Raw genomic sequence first — 13,871 nt, forward strand, 5'->3', positions numbered from 1 at the left:
CACCTTAGTCCCTGTGCCACCTCCCATGCCTTGGGTTTGGGGCTTGTGGTGCCATCCATGCCAGCAAGGCCAGGTCTCTGTACTCTTGGAGATCTCTGCTTATTGAAGCCAGAACCACGTGTGGCACCAGCAACTACCTTACCAGGTGTGTGGGGTCTGAGAGAAAGGCGGCATGACCACAGGTCCCTGGTGTGCGCAGATACTGGCTTGTGCTGTGGGTGAGTTGTGAGACCAGCTTGTCTCCTCCCAGCCCTGCTCCGCTTTGTCAGTAAGCTTGTGTAAGCCACTGTCCCTGTCTTCCCCTCAGGACCTCTCCTGAGATCAAGCACTTCCTCCCCTCTGACCCTCTGCTCCATGTGCTGAAGCCTGTGACATCCCTTCCTCCAGGCCTCTGCCTTCACTGGCTGCCTAAGTGGCCTCCCTCTCATTTCCATGGGTGCTCACTGCTGGCAAACAGTGCCCATTTCTGGGTGTTTGCTTTGTTCTCCTACATGGTAGGAATTCTGTAGTTGCTTTTAGTTGTTTTCCAGTTATCATTGGGTTTTCTAAGTAATTATGTCCCCACATACAGAAACCCTTCTACTTTCCTTTACCGGTTCTAATGTCCTGAATTTCTTTCTTGGATCTGGTCTGTTGCCTGGCGTGGCAGCACCTTGTTGAATCTTGGTGGCAGGAACAGGCATGTCTCCACCGCCAGCACCAGGGACCAGGTTTTGTGCTTTCAGCAAGATAGTGGCTCATGTTAAGGGAATGGCCACCCATGCGCCTCGGTGAAGCATTCTTATCCACAGCCAGTCTGTGTTCAGATGTTCTCGGGTCAGTGGAAACTGCTCCTCTGTGATTGATGGATGCTCCATCTTCTTGAATGTCCCCCCTTTCCTGGTCCCTGGGAGGCACCACTTGACTGCAGTAGTTGCCTTATCCGCTTGTACAGTTGAGCAAAGTTGTGTCTTAAGTATTTTGTTTGTTCCATGGTTCCTTTTTCACCATTTCTTACTTTACACTTTGGTTTTCTGGGTGCTTTCCTGGCTGGGTCGTTGATTCCCAGAAGCCAGCCTTTTCAGTACTTCCCGGTTTTGCTGCCTGTTTGCTGTGTTGGTAGCTGCTGCCATTACCCTCTTCCTTCTTTCCAGCGCCCCTGCTGTGCCCTCCCCGTCACCTGCCTGCCTGCCTGTGGCATCTGTGGCTGCAACAGATCCTCTGAGCACTGTCATTGGAGAATGTCTCATTTTCTCAGTCTCAGGTTGTTGGTTCTTCCATGTGTGAGGAAGCTTTGGAGGCTCTGGGGTGGGTGTCCTGTGGCTTTGGTGTAACATCTGCTTTCCTGGTATCTTAACCAGGGCGTGGTACTGATATGTTTGCCCTTGGTGGAGTGTCCTAGGACACGTGATAGCCCTAGTCACTTGGGAAGCAGGCACCCCACATTGTGGCTGGCAGGCTGGTTGGACCTGTCATGCTTTTGCTCTCCATGCACATGCAAACAGTGCCCATGGCTCGAGTTACCTGGGCCTCTGAGCCTCACTGTCATCTGCTCAGTGGCCTCTCTCACACACAAAAGTGGCCACTGCCTGCTGCTGCTGCTGTGACATGAAGGTTTGTCTTCTGCCCGTGACACCTGGCCTTGTCCAGGTTGGAGGCCAGCCCTGGGGGCGATGGTCGCTTCATCCTGCTTGTCAGGTGATCTTAATGCTTCCAAGATCCATTTCATCAGCATTCTGTAGATTCTGCTTTTCCGGCCCACATCTAAGATATTTTTCCCTGACCCTTTGCCCACCTGGGGACTTTTCTTACATCATGAAGACCTGGCGTGGCTGTTTGCTCCAACCTGAAAAGCCTGGTTTCTACTGGTAGTGGAAGGAAGCCCATTTGATTGTTGATAATTCTTTCCATATGGCACTCTCTGAACTTGGTCTGGGTTGTGTTCCTGCTGTTCTCTAGGTAGTGTCTCCTGTCCTCTGTCTCTTGGGCTGTGTCTGATCACATTTCCTCAACCATGACAAAACCCTCCTTGCTGTTTGCTTCCTGTGAGGCACAGCAGGAGGCTGGTGAGGCCAGAGCGGGCACTGGCCAGGTCAGGCCAGAGTGGGGCTTCCTGGCTCAGGCCATGCACACTGCAGTAGGACTGTGGTTTCTGCTGGGCGCCGAGCCACTAAGGGCCTGAGAGCAGAGGGGTTGGGGCTGGGTTTACTGCAGTGTGGGGAGGTGGGACTTCTCTGGAGGTACTTTGGGGTATATGGTGGCCTCTGCAGGGTCCTGGCTAGCTCCACTGGGGAAGGGAGACTTAAAGGTCAGGACAGAGCTGTGTGCAGCAGCCTTTCTAGAAGGCTCGTCTCCCCTGTGGTCTCCCTGCTCTCTGGAGACCCAGCTCTTCCCTAGGAACCCTGTGAAGGTAGGGTCCTCCTGTGACGTGCAGTGCTAACTGTGGCTCTAAGAGCTTGCGCACCATCTGACTCTGTCTCGTGCAGGAGGAGGTGCAATTGACACACATCAGTCTGCACATGTAAGGCTTGCCCTTTGGCCTTTGAGCTTTGACACATGCAGATACCTGTGAAGCTGCAGCACAGGGCGAGTCAGACCTGTCAGTGCAGAAGTATTCTTCGGCCTTTGCCACGTGACCTCACCTTCCTCTGCAGGCCACCACTGACTGTTCTCAGTCATCCGTTCAATTGGTTTTCTAGACTTATGCAAAAGTCTTTTATGTACATAATGCCTGCTCTTTTTATCTCTCTGGCTTTTTCCCTTTAGTGTAATTATTTTGAACAATCCACTGATAATTTATTCTCTTTTGTTGTGCTGTAATAGGCTGTGAATATACTTGATGTTGTTTATTCATTTGTCTGTTGAAGGACATTTGGGTTATTTTCTGTTTTAGACCATTACAAATAAAGCTCTTTGGCTGGGTGCAGTGGCACACGCCCAGAATCCCAGTGACTTGGGAGGCTGAGGTGGGAGGATGGCAAGTTGGAGGCCAGCCTGGGTAACTTAGCAAGGCCCTGTCTCAAAATAAAATGGAAAGGGTTAGCTTAGTGGTAAAGCACCCTGGGTTCTATCACCAGCACTAAGAGAAAAAAAACACCCACTATGAGCAAACCACCTTGAGCCCCGTGTGGTCGGCAAGGGCGCTGCTGTCTTCTATCATGGGCGAGGGGCGCAGGGGCTGTTTCTGGGTAAGGCTTTGAGTCTCTAGGAAGTGGCCATGCTGTCCCCAAAGGTGCACTGTGGCTTGCCCACCAGCGATGTGTGTGAGCTCCAGGGGCTCTGTCCCCTGACACTTGCGTCCCATCTCATCAGCGTCCAGTTGTGCTGATGGGTGTGTCAGTGCTGTGGTGGCTCCCTGTGGTTCAACATGCGTGTCCTGGCGATGTCACCCTGACCCCGATGTCCTGCCTGCTGAAGTGCCCATCTGGCTCCTGTGCCTGCTTCCCCCTTGGGCCGTGCTTCCCGTGGAGTTTGGACTCAGTGCCTGGACGAGCTGCCCGTGTCTGTGCAGCGGCTCTGTGGAGAAGCCCGAGGTTGTCTTGCTTGGCGGCGTCTTCCGAGGGCAGGTGATCTTAATGCTTCCAAGATCCATTTCATTGGCATTCTGTGGATTCTGCTTTTCCGGCCCACATCTAAGATGTTTTTCCCTGACCCAAGGTTACGAACATTTTGCTGTTTTTCTGAAGCACTTAAACTTGGGCTTGCAGCCCGTTTCCAGTGAGCTTTTTTGCATGAGGTGTGGACACTTGGGCATCCCCAGCGCTATTTGTTGGCGGGACCCTTCTTCCTCTGTTGCAGAAAAGGGCATGTTTTTGTGAAAGTGTTTGTTTTCTCAGTTGTTTTGCAGCTTGGCAAAGGCGTCACAGAATTGGGTCTCTGGCTTTTGCCTGGCTGACAGGTTGCATGTGAATTGTGTCTCTAGGCTCTGCTGAGGACACTACATCCAGCCTTTTTGGTGAGGAGGACATCGAGGATGAGGAGCTAGAGGCGGCAGCTAGCCACATGAACAAGGACTTCTACAGGGAGCTCCTGGGTGGCGGAAGTGGCAACTCAGAGGCAACAGAAAGCCCTGAGGAGGGCAGCAGAGCCCTGGCCTTGGAGTCCCTGCTTGGCCCCCTGCCCACAGCGGCTAGCCTGGGCATCTCAGATTCCATACGCGAGTGTATCTCTGCCCCAAGCCGGGACCCTGGTGAGTGCCCTAGGAGGGGCAGTTGGTGTTACCAGTCCGCCTGACCCCTTCCATGGAGTGAATGGGAAACCACTGTGGTCTCTAGGAGAAGCAGCATTCTGGAAGGGTGGGCCGAGGGCACACTACAGCCCGTGCCCAGGGCTGTGTGGAGAAGAACTGGGTGTGCGCGTCACCCACAGTGTAGCAGGTCCTGTCACTGTCTCTTCCGTAGCCTCCCCTGCCCCACGGCCTTGGCTGGCTTGCTGGCTGGGGCCCTGGGCTTGAGTGGCTGCTGTGTGACAGAAAGGGGCGTTGGCAGGGACCAGTTACTCATCCCTCCTTTCTTGTTTCCATGGTGGTGGGAAAGCTTGGCCTGGGGGGTGGGCTTCACTGTTGGGAGCATTGCCTTTGAGTTTGAGCAAGACAGTGATGAGGTACCTGAGCAGGACAGGTGCCCTCTGCCCAGGGCTCCTGGTCCCTGTGGCTCCTTCCCCTTCCATCTCCCAGGTTGGGTGTGAGATGGGACTGGGGTGCTAGTAGCCCCATTTCTGCAGGACAGGCTACCCAGGCAGCATGTTGCCCTCAAACCCTGCCTTCTCTTCAAGAAAAATGCTCTGTCATGAGGTGTGGATTGCATGACCTCAGGCAGGGATGACACATGATCCTGTAGTAGGGATGACACGTGAGGGTGCCTGGGCAGGTCACAGCACCAGGCAGAGGGCATATACAAAGGCCCTGAGGCAGCAGGGGCCCAGTGATCTGGAGTAGGAAGAGACTGCTATGTGACAGAAAAAACGAGAGAGGGGGAGCAGACCAGAACAGAGGCCTCAAGGGCTGGCCTGAGCACTGAGAGCACCCAGACGGCTGGCTTGTGGCCAGAGTTGACAGCCTCCTGTGGGGACACTGAGCAAGGGCCTGCCTGCCAGGCGGTGCAGCCTGCCTTTGACCATGCTGGGGCAAGAGGCCTGGACTTCTGGACTCATATAACGTATCTGCCCTCAGTCCTGTGACCCAGCTGAGGGGCACCAGCATGCCCAGCCCCACCTTCTGGCCACACTCCCACCCAGCCTTCCCCAGCAGCGTCTCGCCTGGTCCTGGCACTGGGCCAGAGAGCCGGTATCCCCGTCGGAAGAACTCCTCCCTCTCACCAGGTGCGGGCGTGTGGGTCTTCTTTGCAGCTTGGGTTTGGTGTCCTGCTTTCTCAGTTAGCACTCTGACATGAGCACTGTCCCATAGTACTTAAAGACAGGCCTGTGGCCTGCAGGATGGAGGAGGTGGGGCTCCTAGAAGCTCCTCCACCCAGGCCTGAGTCCCAAACCAGCCCAGCGGTGTCTGTGCTCCTCTAGCAGGGCCACCCTGAGCAAAACTGATGTGGCCCTTCCCTCTAGAAGACACCTCGGGGGACGGGGAGCTAGACCTCAGCGGCATCGATGACCTGGAGATTGACAGAGTGAGCCACCGCTGCCCTGGGCTACAGGAGGTGGTTGGGCTCTGTGGGAGGCTGAGGGGGGTGGTCTCCAGGCTCCAGCGCAGGTGGCCTGCATTTTGGGATCTTTGGGCCTGGTGGTTTTCCTGGGCATCCTTAGACACTCCCTGGTGGAAGGATGGTCTTGGGTAGTGCCCACACCCACGGTCCTGTCCCCAGACTCCTCCTTCCAGCCTGTTCCAGCCTCAGTTGCCACAAGCCCTCCCTCTGAAGCCAGGGCCCTGAGCTCTGCCTCTCTGTTCTCTGCCACCACCCACTCACCCTATTGGGGTGGCCTTAGTCCAGGAGTTCGCCCATAGAGGCATGCACATCGTACACCTCCTATCCCAAACCCCAGGTCCAGGTGTGTGCCCCGACTCTGGTTTGTCTCATTGGTATCCATTCTCCCATATTTCTCTCTGATTTTATTGCCACGTGAGGCCCGAGCCTGTCCATTTGTTCCTGTGTTGGAATTGTACACCCTTATCTCCCTTCCTGGGACCTATGGCCTGCACTCTGGAGTCAGCAGGGCTACAGACTGCCCTAGAGTCTAGGAGCCCTGAACACTGCTCCATGGCTCAGTTTGTGGCTTCAGAAAGGGCAGAGGAATGATAGACAGCTTCCATACTGAGTAGCGGCCCGTCGTGCGAAGGGAAGTATGTTCCATGTGGGAGGTCTTAGGGACCTCTCATAGTGTGGGGTCCCCAGCTGAGCACCTTCACTGCTCTGTGCAGTACATCCTGAATGAATCGGAGGCCCGAGTGAAGGCTGAACTGTGGATGCGGGAGAATGCCGAGTACCTGCGGGAGCAGAGGGGTAAGCGCCCACCTGCCCTCCTGCCCGCCTGCCTGGGCCTGGGGGCTTCAGGGGCTTGGCCTCACTGATGCCAGCCATTCTGCTCGACTGTTTATAGAGAAAGAAGCGAGAATAGCCAAGGAGAAGGAGCTCGGCATCTACAAGGAGCACAAGGTAGGCACCCCGAGTCAGGGAACCAGAGACTTCTGAGGGGAAGAGACAACTCTGGAGCACAGCCTTCCCTGGCACAGGGCCAAGGCCAGGGCAGGCAGTGGCAGTGGGGTGCTCTAGACCCACTTCCCCGCTGGTCTTTGGCTCCACTGTGGATGGATGTGCCACTTGGTTTTGGGGCGAGGTCCCTTGAGGACATTCATTTCCTTTATGCCCTGGGGAGGTCTGACTTACGGCCCCCTGAGTGCCTGTCCTCTGTGGCCGTGCAGCTCAGCTCTTACTCCAGGGCTTGGGCAGCAGCTCGTCCTCCACTTGATGATTTTGGAAGGGGTTCAGCCTCTTGAGTGTCTGAGCAAGAGGAAGGATGGGAGTCTGGACTCTTGCTGGCCAGACTGAACTCAGGACCCAGCGGAGATGGAGAGCACAGGTGGAACCTGCCTTTTAGGAGGACCCCTGAAACTTGAGTTGGGATGTTGAGGGCCCAACAACCCCCCACCAGCAGCATGCCCACGTTCTGCTGAGCACTTGCCTTTTTTCTCCACCAGGGGTGACCACACTAGGGAGGTCAGTGTGGTGGGAGGTTGTATAGGGCTTGCCCAGTGCAGGCTGTGTTCCCCAAGGAGCCCCAGTGTCACAGGATATGATCGTAGGTTGCAGGACAGCAACTCACAAGGGGAATTACTTTTGGTTTTCAACCAAGCCCAAGAAGTCTTGCAAACGTCGGGAACCCATCCAGGCCAGCACAGCAGGGGAAGCCATTGAAAAGATGCTGGAGCAGAAGAAGATCTCCAGCAAGATCAACTACAGCGTGCTCCGTGACCTTAACAGCAAGGGTGGGCACAGCCCACAGAGCGAAGACGCGCGGCCTGCAGAGAGGGCCAGCTCCAAGAAGCTGTCACGGAGGAGAACTGCAGCCAGCAGGAACAGGGCTGACCCTGGGACCAGCATAGGGAAGAGGTACTGTCCTGTCCCCTTCTCTGGGCTACAGTGCACCAGCCGGGTCCACAGGAGAGCCCAGGAGCTGCACTGCCCTTCTGTGTCTGGAAGCCGACTTGCTGCCTCCTGGTTGGGGGAGACTGTCCTGGCTTCCCTTGCCTCGGGCCCTGGGCTGATCAGGCACCAGCGGCATCAGGGTCTGTGCCATCTGGAGAAAGCAGTGGGCTCCCTGGCCCGGATGAGTCCACGTGGGCCGGCCCCAGCCTGTCCACACCCTCTGCAGCTGTGCAGCCCCGGGGGAGAGGTGTGGGCCCGCTGCGCTCCGCCCCTGGGGTATGGTGGAGGGGCAGGGAACAGCAGCCACAGCAGCACCTTCCTGTGGGGTCAGGACCAGTTGAATGCCAGAGGGTGCTGTGGTCTCGAGTTGTGCCATGGGGTGGCTGAGCTGCGCATGGCCCTGCTGTGCCAGGGTCCCCTGACAAGGGCCCAGGGTGCTGGTTGGAGCCTTCCCCTGGCTATGAAGATGGGCTGGGCACCCAGCGCAGCAGTACCTGCCTGCCCCCAGGCCTCCCTGGGTTGCCTTTGCCTTCTCTATTGTTGCTCTTTTTTTTTTTTTAATATTTGTTTTTTAGTTGTAGTTGGACACAATACCTTTATTTTGTTTATTTATTTTTATGTGGTGCTGAGGATGGAACCCAGGACCTCACCCATGCTAGGCGAGGGCTCTACTGCTGAGCCCCAGCCCAGCCCCTATTGTGGCTCTTTTTAACCATGAGTCACGAGGAGGTGCCTTCTCCCCTCTGCCCATGTGCCTGTTACGTGGCTTCCCTCTTGGTGGCGAAGCATCTCTGTTTACCTGTCCATTCATTTGACAGCTTCTAGGGTCGGTGTGTGTCCAGAACAGCCTTTTCTTTGTCCAGGTTGTGAGGAGACCTCTTTTGGGTTGGTTTATTTTGTCCTAAGTTTCTGGTCCATCTGGACCTATTTCAGTATGAGGATTGGGGTGAGATCTGCGAGACTCTGGGTGGCTGGCTGTTGATAGGAGGTGCTCTCCCAGGGACCCTTCCTGGGTTGGCTGGCTGTCCTGGCCCTGTGGGTGCCAACAACCTCCCTCAGCACCTGCTGGCCCAGCTGTGGGTTCTGCTGTGCACAACCTGGTGGTATTTGGTGGGTCCGTCTCAGGAGAGTGTTCTTTGTGGAATGTTTATTTTTTCCTAGAACTTAAAGGAGATGTCTAGACCTGACCTTTTCCTACTGGCAGTGTGACCATCTTGCTGGTGGGGATGTTCTTATGGGTTTTGTCTTCCTCAGCTGGGGACACAGGGATCCCAGGGTCCCCTGGAGTCCCAGGCCCGTGCTTGCTCCTCCTTCTGTGGTTGCCTGCCATGGAGTTGCTTAGGTGGAAAACACTTGCCTCCTGGGTCCCTGGTGCTCCCAGCAGCCTCACTGGTCTGCAGGTTAGGGGCCTTCCATGGCCCCTGAGTCCCAGTGTGTGCTCCAGACCCCCACTCCTCCACCTGCTGGCTGGCTGTGTGGCTGCTTGAGGCAACAGCTTCCTGAGTGGACCTTGAATGTTCTCAACTGACCTTTCAGCCTGTCTGTCGCCATGTGATCTCTGCCTTCAGGTGTCCAGGTGTCAAGTCTTGAACTCGGATTCCCAGTGCAGCCCTCTACCAGTGCAGCAAGCTGGGACTGGGTGGGGGCAGAGGCCGAAGCCCACCCATCCTCGCTGTCACTCACCCTGGCCTCAGCATTCGTCTGTGTCTCGTTGCTATTGCTTTGACAGTGCTGGAGATTGAACAGCTGTAGCTGGGCAGCCAGGGGTTCAGAGAGGCTGTGGACCCTACCTGAGCCTCCCTCTGGCCAGGTCAGGCCTGTGGGTGTCAGGGAAAGTCCTGTTCTAGTGTGTGATTCTGGCACCATCTGCAAGCTGTCTGACGCCAGCCTGAGAGGCCCCATGTCCCTGTTAACTTGCTGCTTCCTGAACAGAAAGCTGCCAGCCTTCCCCTGAGTGGCCAGGATCAGAGTGTATGAATATCTGATGTCCACATCTGCCTCCACCCTACCCAGCTGTGGCTATGTAGCTCAGGCAGCTCCCACAGGGCAGGGAAAAATCCCACAGGCCTCCAGGGTGCCAATGTGCCCTCAGCCCTTGGCGGCTTTGCCCTCCATGCTCAGCATTGAGGAGAGAGTGCACAGGCTGTGGCTGAGGTCTGGCCAGGAGCCACAGGGCTGTAGCAGCTGCGCACAGGGCTCTGCCTCCTGCCAGGGGATGGCCCACCCCACCCCAGCCCAGCACCAGTGGCCCCACTGCAGGGCCAGCAAGAACCTGGTTAGTTCACCCTGCAGGGCTGCTATGCTCAGCTACTTGGCCACAAGGTTTGGACTGCTGGGCGCTTCTGGGTGGGGTGGAGAAGGGCCTGGAAGAATTGATGGGCTCGGAGGAAGGGCATCCTACCAGACATTGAACTGAAGAGGCCCCAGACGTGATGCTTTGTCCTCCCCAGGGCCCTGCTCTGGATCAGGCAGCTCCTGCCTCCTTTCCTGAGCACCTGCAGCCCCAGGATGGCAGTGCCATGGCTGCCCTGCCTGTCACTGTCTGGTCAGCTGCTCCCAGTCCTGGGCTGGTGTGTGCTCCTCTCCGCTGAGCCAGTCGGGAGATACTGAGTGGGGCTGCTCTGACCCGCATGTCCTTCCTGCCCAGGTCAGCTGCCTTGGGTCCAGGCCTCTGCTCACAGGCTCAGGCCAGACAGTGGAGCTAGTGTGGTATCCGGCTCCCAGCCCTGCAGGTGTCAGGTGGGAGGTGTCCCCCCCAGCACATAGCCCACTGCCTGGGCAGATGGGCTTGGCTGTCACCCTCAGTCTTGCTGTGTTTGGGGAATTCACTGTGGCATTTGCTGTTGAGACTGAGAGGTTCCCGGCTGAAGTGGTGGTGGGTTTGGGGGCAGCCATCTGCTGGTGGCTCCAGGTCCCTGGGCCTCTGGCTTACTGGGGACGGATCTGGCAGGAGGGAATGCTAGGCAGGACCTTGTTCTCCAGGTGCTTTTAAACCCTTCTGTGCCTGGCTGGCAACCTTGGTTCCACCTGGATCACACTGATGGCTGCTGGGTAGTTTTTGTGATGTCTACCTATTCCAGAACCCCTTCCCAGTGCCCCCAGGTTCACCCAGCATGTCTTAGCTCACAGGGTTAGGCCTCAGAGGGCCCCCAGCAGATGGAGTGGCTGCAGTCCTCTATTCCCCCCCTGCTATGTCCTGGAGGGAGTGGCTCCACCCCCTCTGTCCTACTGCTACAGGCCCAGAGCCCATGTATGCCAGCCTGGGTGGCACTGTGTGGCCAGGGTTAGGGATCAACATGTGCCTTCTCTCCTGGGGACCCCATCTTTCCCTCCAAGAAGCCTTCAGTGTCAAAGTGCGTTTGTGTTTGGAGGGTTTGAGGTCAGAGGGCAGTACAGGGTGCTGCTAGCAGAAGTCATGGGGCTACTACTGTAGACCATGTGGGGCATTTGGCGGGTACTTAGAGCACCTCCCCTATCCTTCCTCATCTTCCTCCTCTCCTCTGTCTCCTCTTCTCCTCCTCCAGAGACTTGTGATTAACCAGGGGAGTGTCACAGGGAGAAATGGACAGGGTCCACATGGCTCCTGCCCATGTCTCTCATGTATTTCTCCATAACCATCCAGAGCCTCTCCACCTGGGGTGGCCTCTGACTTGCATTTTGGTGTCATGTGCATGGTTCACCCATTGATTAATGCAGACACATATAGCAGTCCAGTCTTAGGATCAACACAACTGGACTTCTAGGAGCGGCAGAAAAGCTGGAGCACCTAGCGGAAACAAGGAAGGAGCAAGGGGGTCCAGGTCAGCAGGGGGCCTGCGGATAGAAGAGAGATTTGGAGAGGGCCAGGACAGATGTGCCAGAGTGCACAGACCCTCAGGTCTGGTGGAGAGCCCTGTAAGGCCAGGCATGTTGCTGGAGGCACATTCCGAAGGGAGCAGCTCCAGCCAGGGCAGCAGGCAGGACCACTGGGGTGGGTCCTTGTGTACTGAGTGGGTGCCAAGCCACGTCCTCCACCAGGTGGTGGGGCCCCTCTGAGGCAGTGAGAGCCGAAAGCAGAGCTGGCTGAGACTGCGTGCCATCTCTCTTTCAGGTTGAGGCCCCTGGTATCTATGCAGACGGCTAAGAAGGCGGCCATGGGAGAGGTGCGTTGTTCTGCCCAGCCAGACCATTGGCCTCAGGAACAGCTCACGCGTGACCAGGTCTGATGGGAAGGGGCCCAGGGACTGCTGCTCCGACACTGGCCTGGCACAGACAAAGAATCCTGAAGCTCAGGGGTACCCAGGAGCAGAGCAGGAGGGAAGCGAGGGCCAGGCACAGAGCCTGGTGCACACGTCTGTCCTGCCTGAGGCCAGGGCCGAGGGTGAGCCGGCCCCCACAGTGGACAGTGTGTGGCAGTGGCCAGGGCACACACTGAGAACTGCCTGCAAGTTCTGGGGGCTGAGTGTGAGGCTTCTTTCTCACCAGAGGCAGCCTGGGTGGGGGCCTTGGGCTGGGTACTGTGCTGGTGCAGCCTATTGTACACCCAGGAGATTAGAAGGGGGGCCCATGGGTACTGGGAGCCAACAGACCCTCTGACAAGCTCTCGTAGGGGGCAGGAGCATGAGGGCCCGTCCAGGGCTATCCTGAGAGACACCAAGGTCTCTCCTATAGTCTCTCCTGTGGCCATCTCTCCACTCCCATCCTTCCAGGCTGTGCTCCCAAGTCCCCCTGCCCCGGGAGCCGAGCTGGTCAGGCCAGCAGCAGTCCTGGTGGAGAGCGGCCCTGTGTCATACCACCCCGAGGAGGACGCGGATGAGGAAGACGCAGATGAAGAGGATGGGGAGCCCTGCGTCAGCGCCCTGCAGATGATGGGCGGCAATGGTGGGTGGTGCCGCACGTGGTTAGGGGGCCTGACACAGGCACTGGGCAGGGGGGCTTCCAGAAAGATAAAGGCACAAACCTTCTGCCCCTTGGTGATCCCCGAACACAAGCCTTTGGCTTCATACTAAATTTTTCTCTGAAAAGAAGGAAATTTGTATGAAGACAGCATAAACTGGCCATGTTGATTCTGAGGCCCTAGGACATGTTGGAAGAGCTGGCCAGGGCCTAAGAGGCCAATTCCATTGGGACAGCAAGGCACCTGCTGTGAAGGCCATGGTCTGGGCTTGACTGGAGTCACTGGGGAGGCTGACCATCCAGTACATGGGGTTTCCAGGCCTGACAGGTGGACAGACGTGTGCACTCAAGGGTGGGAGGTGAGGCTGGCCAAACTGCGGACACCTGCCCAGTCAAGAACTGAGGCTCCCACACTGGGCACGCACCAACACCCCCAACCCCAAGATAAGATAGTCCCCACAGTGGTGGGACTGGTCCTGCAGCCTCAGGGAGCAGCTCCCTGAGGGCAGCGAGGGCTGTGAGCTTCCATAGTCGCCCTCTGTGCTTTGCAGATTACGGCTGTGACGGTGATGATGATGAAGGCTACTGAGTGTGACCTCAAGGCCAGGCAGCATCCTGGCTCTGGACCCTGATTGTCTGATGGGGATTGGATGCCCTCTGGGGCCACTGTTTGTAGGCACAAATGCGAAGACTAGGGACCAGCCGAACACTGCCCTGCTTGCTTCGAAGCCCTCATCCCATGGGCACGCGTGGCCTCCATGGTACTGTTGGGATCATGTTTTGAGCAAAGTAAGGAATATTTCTACCCAGCAAGGAAAACCAGACTGACTATCTGCGTGTGTCTGATTGGACATGGTTGGGAGTTTCCAAGGCCTTTATCCCATGGTGTGTCCCAGCTTCCCAGTCATTGACTACCCAAGAGCACTCAAAAGCAGGCACAGCGTGTCCCTGTTGTAAGAAAACTGAGGCACAAGGAGGCCTTGCTTCTCGTCAAGCCAGTGGAGGGTTAGGTGGGTCCAACCCGGTGGCTCTAGCACCTGTTCTTGGCTGTGGCCCAAGTGCTTTCCCCTCCCGTCATCCCCCAGAGGCACTATGCTCCCAGTTCCCTGTGGAGCTTGGTGTTCTGGGACAGCAGGGAGCAGGCAGCTGTGGCTGGTTCCTCCCTCACTCAGAGGCTCTCGGGCTCCCTGAGGTTCAGGAATGCCCACCACCCAGCCAGCTCAGGCACCAGCACACTGGGACCCTGTGTGGGCTTGTGGGGTTTGCACCAGGAGTCTCTACCACTGTCAGAGGGGAGCTGGTCGAGCTCGTCTGGCAGTGCAGGCCTCTGCATCTACACGCCCTCCCTGCCAATGCCAGCATGGCCTGTGTGGGGTGCGGGGCCTGGCCTACCCATCACATGCAGGGCCGTTTACCTCCTGTCTG

At 57.0% G+C, this 13,871-nt stretch overlaps 1 protein-coding gene across 4 annotated transcripts in view; it reads left to right on the forward strand.

Moving 5' to 3' along the window:
- Nucleotides 1-13,275, forward strand: part of Brf1 (BRF1 general transcription factor IIIB subunit) — a 70,186-nt gene extending 56,911 nt beyond the window's left edge. Inside the window, exons 11-18 of one of the 4 annotated variants that reach the window (XM_076849530.2) lie at nt 3,902-4,168; nt 5,536-5,597; nt 6,347-6,428; nt 6,526-6,581; nt 7,279-7,535; nt 11,662-11,770; nt 12,260-12,431; nt 12,998-13,275. In XM_076849530.2, the coding sequence (XP_076705645.2) occupies nt 3,902-4,168; nt 5,536-5,597; nt 6,347-6,428; nt 6,526-6,581; nt 7,279-7,535; nt 11,662-11,770; nt 12,260-12,431; nt 12,998-13,035 (1,043 nt within the window). In that variant the 3' untranslated portion in view covers nt 13,036-13,275. The remainder of the gene's footprint in view (nt 1-3,901; nt 4,169-5,535; nt 5,598-6,346; nt 6,429-6,525; nt 6,582-7,278; nt 7,536-11,661; nt 11,771-12,259; nt 12,432-12,997) is intronic. The other 3 variants (XM_076849532.2, XM_076849531.2, XM_076849533.2) reach the window with 3 other exon arrangements.
- Nucleotides 13,276-13,871: the final 596 nt, after the last annotated feature.

This window comes from Callospermophilus lateralis, chromosome 3, assembly GCF_048772815.1.
Source record: "Callospermophilus lateralis isolate mCalLat2 chromosome 3, mCalLat2.hap1, whole genome shotgun sequence".
In the NCBI taxonomy this organism is placed as follows: domain Eukaryota; kingdom Metazoa; phylum Chordata; class Mammalia; order Rodentia; family Sciuridae; genus Callospermophilus; species Callospermophilus lateralis.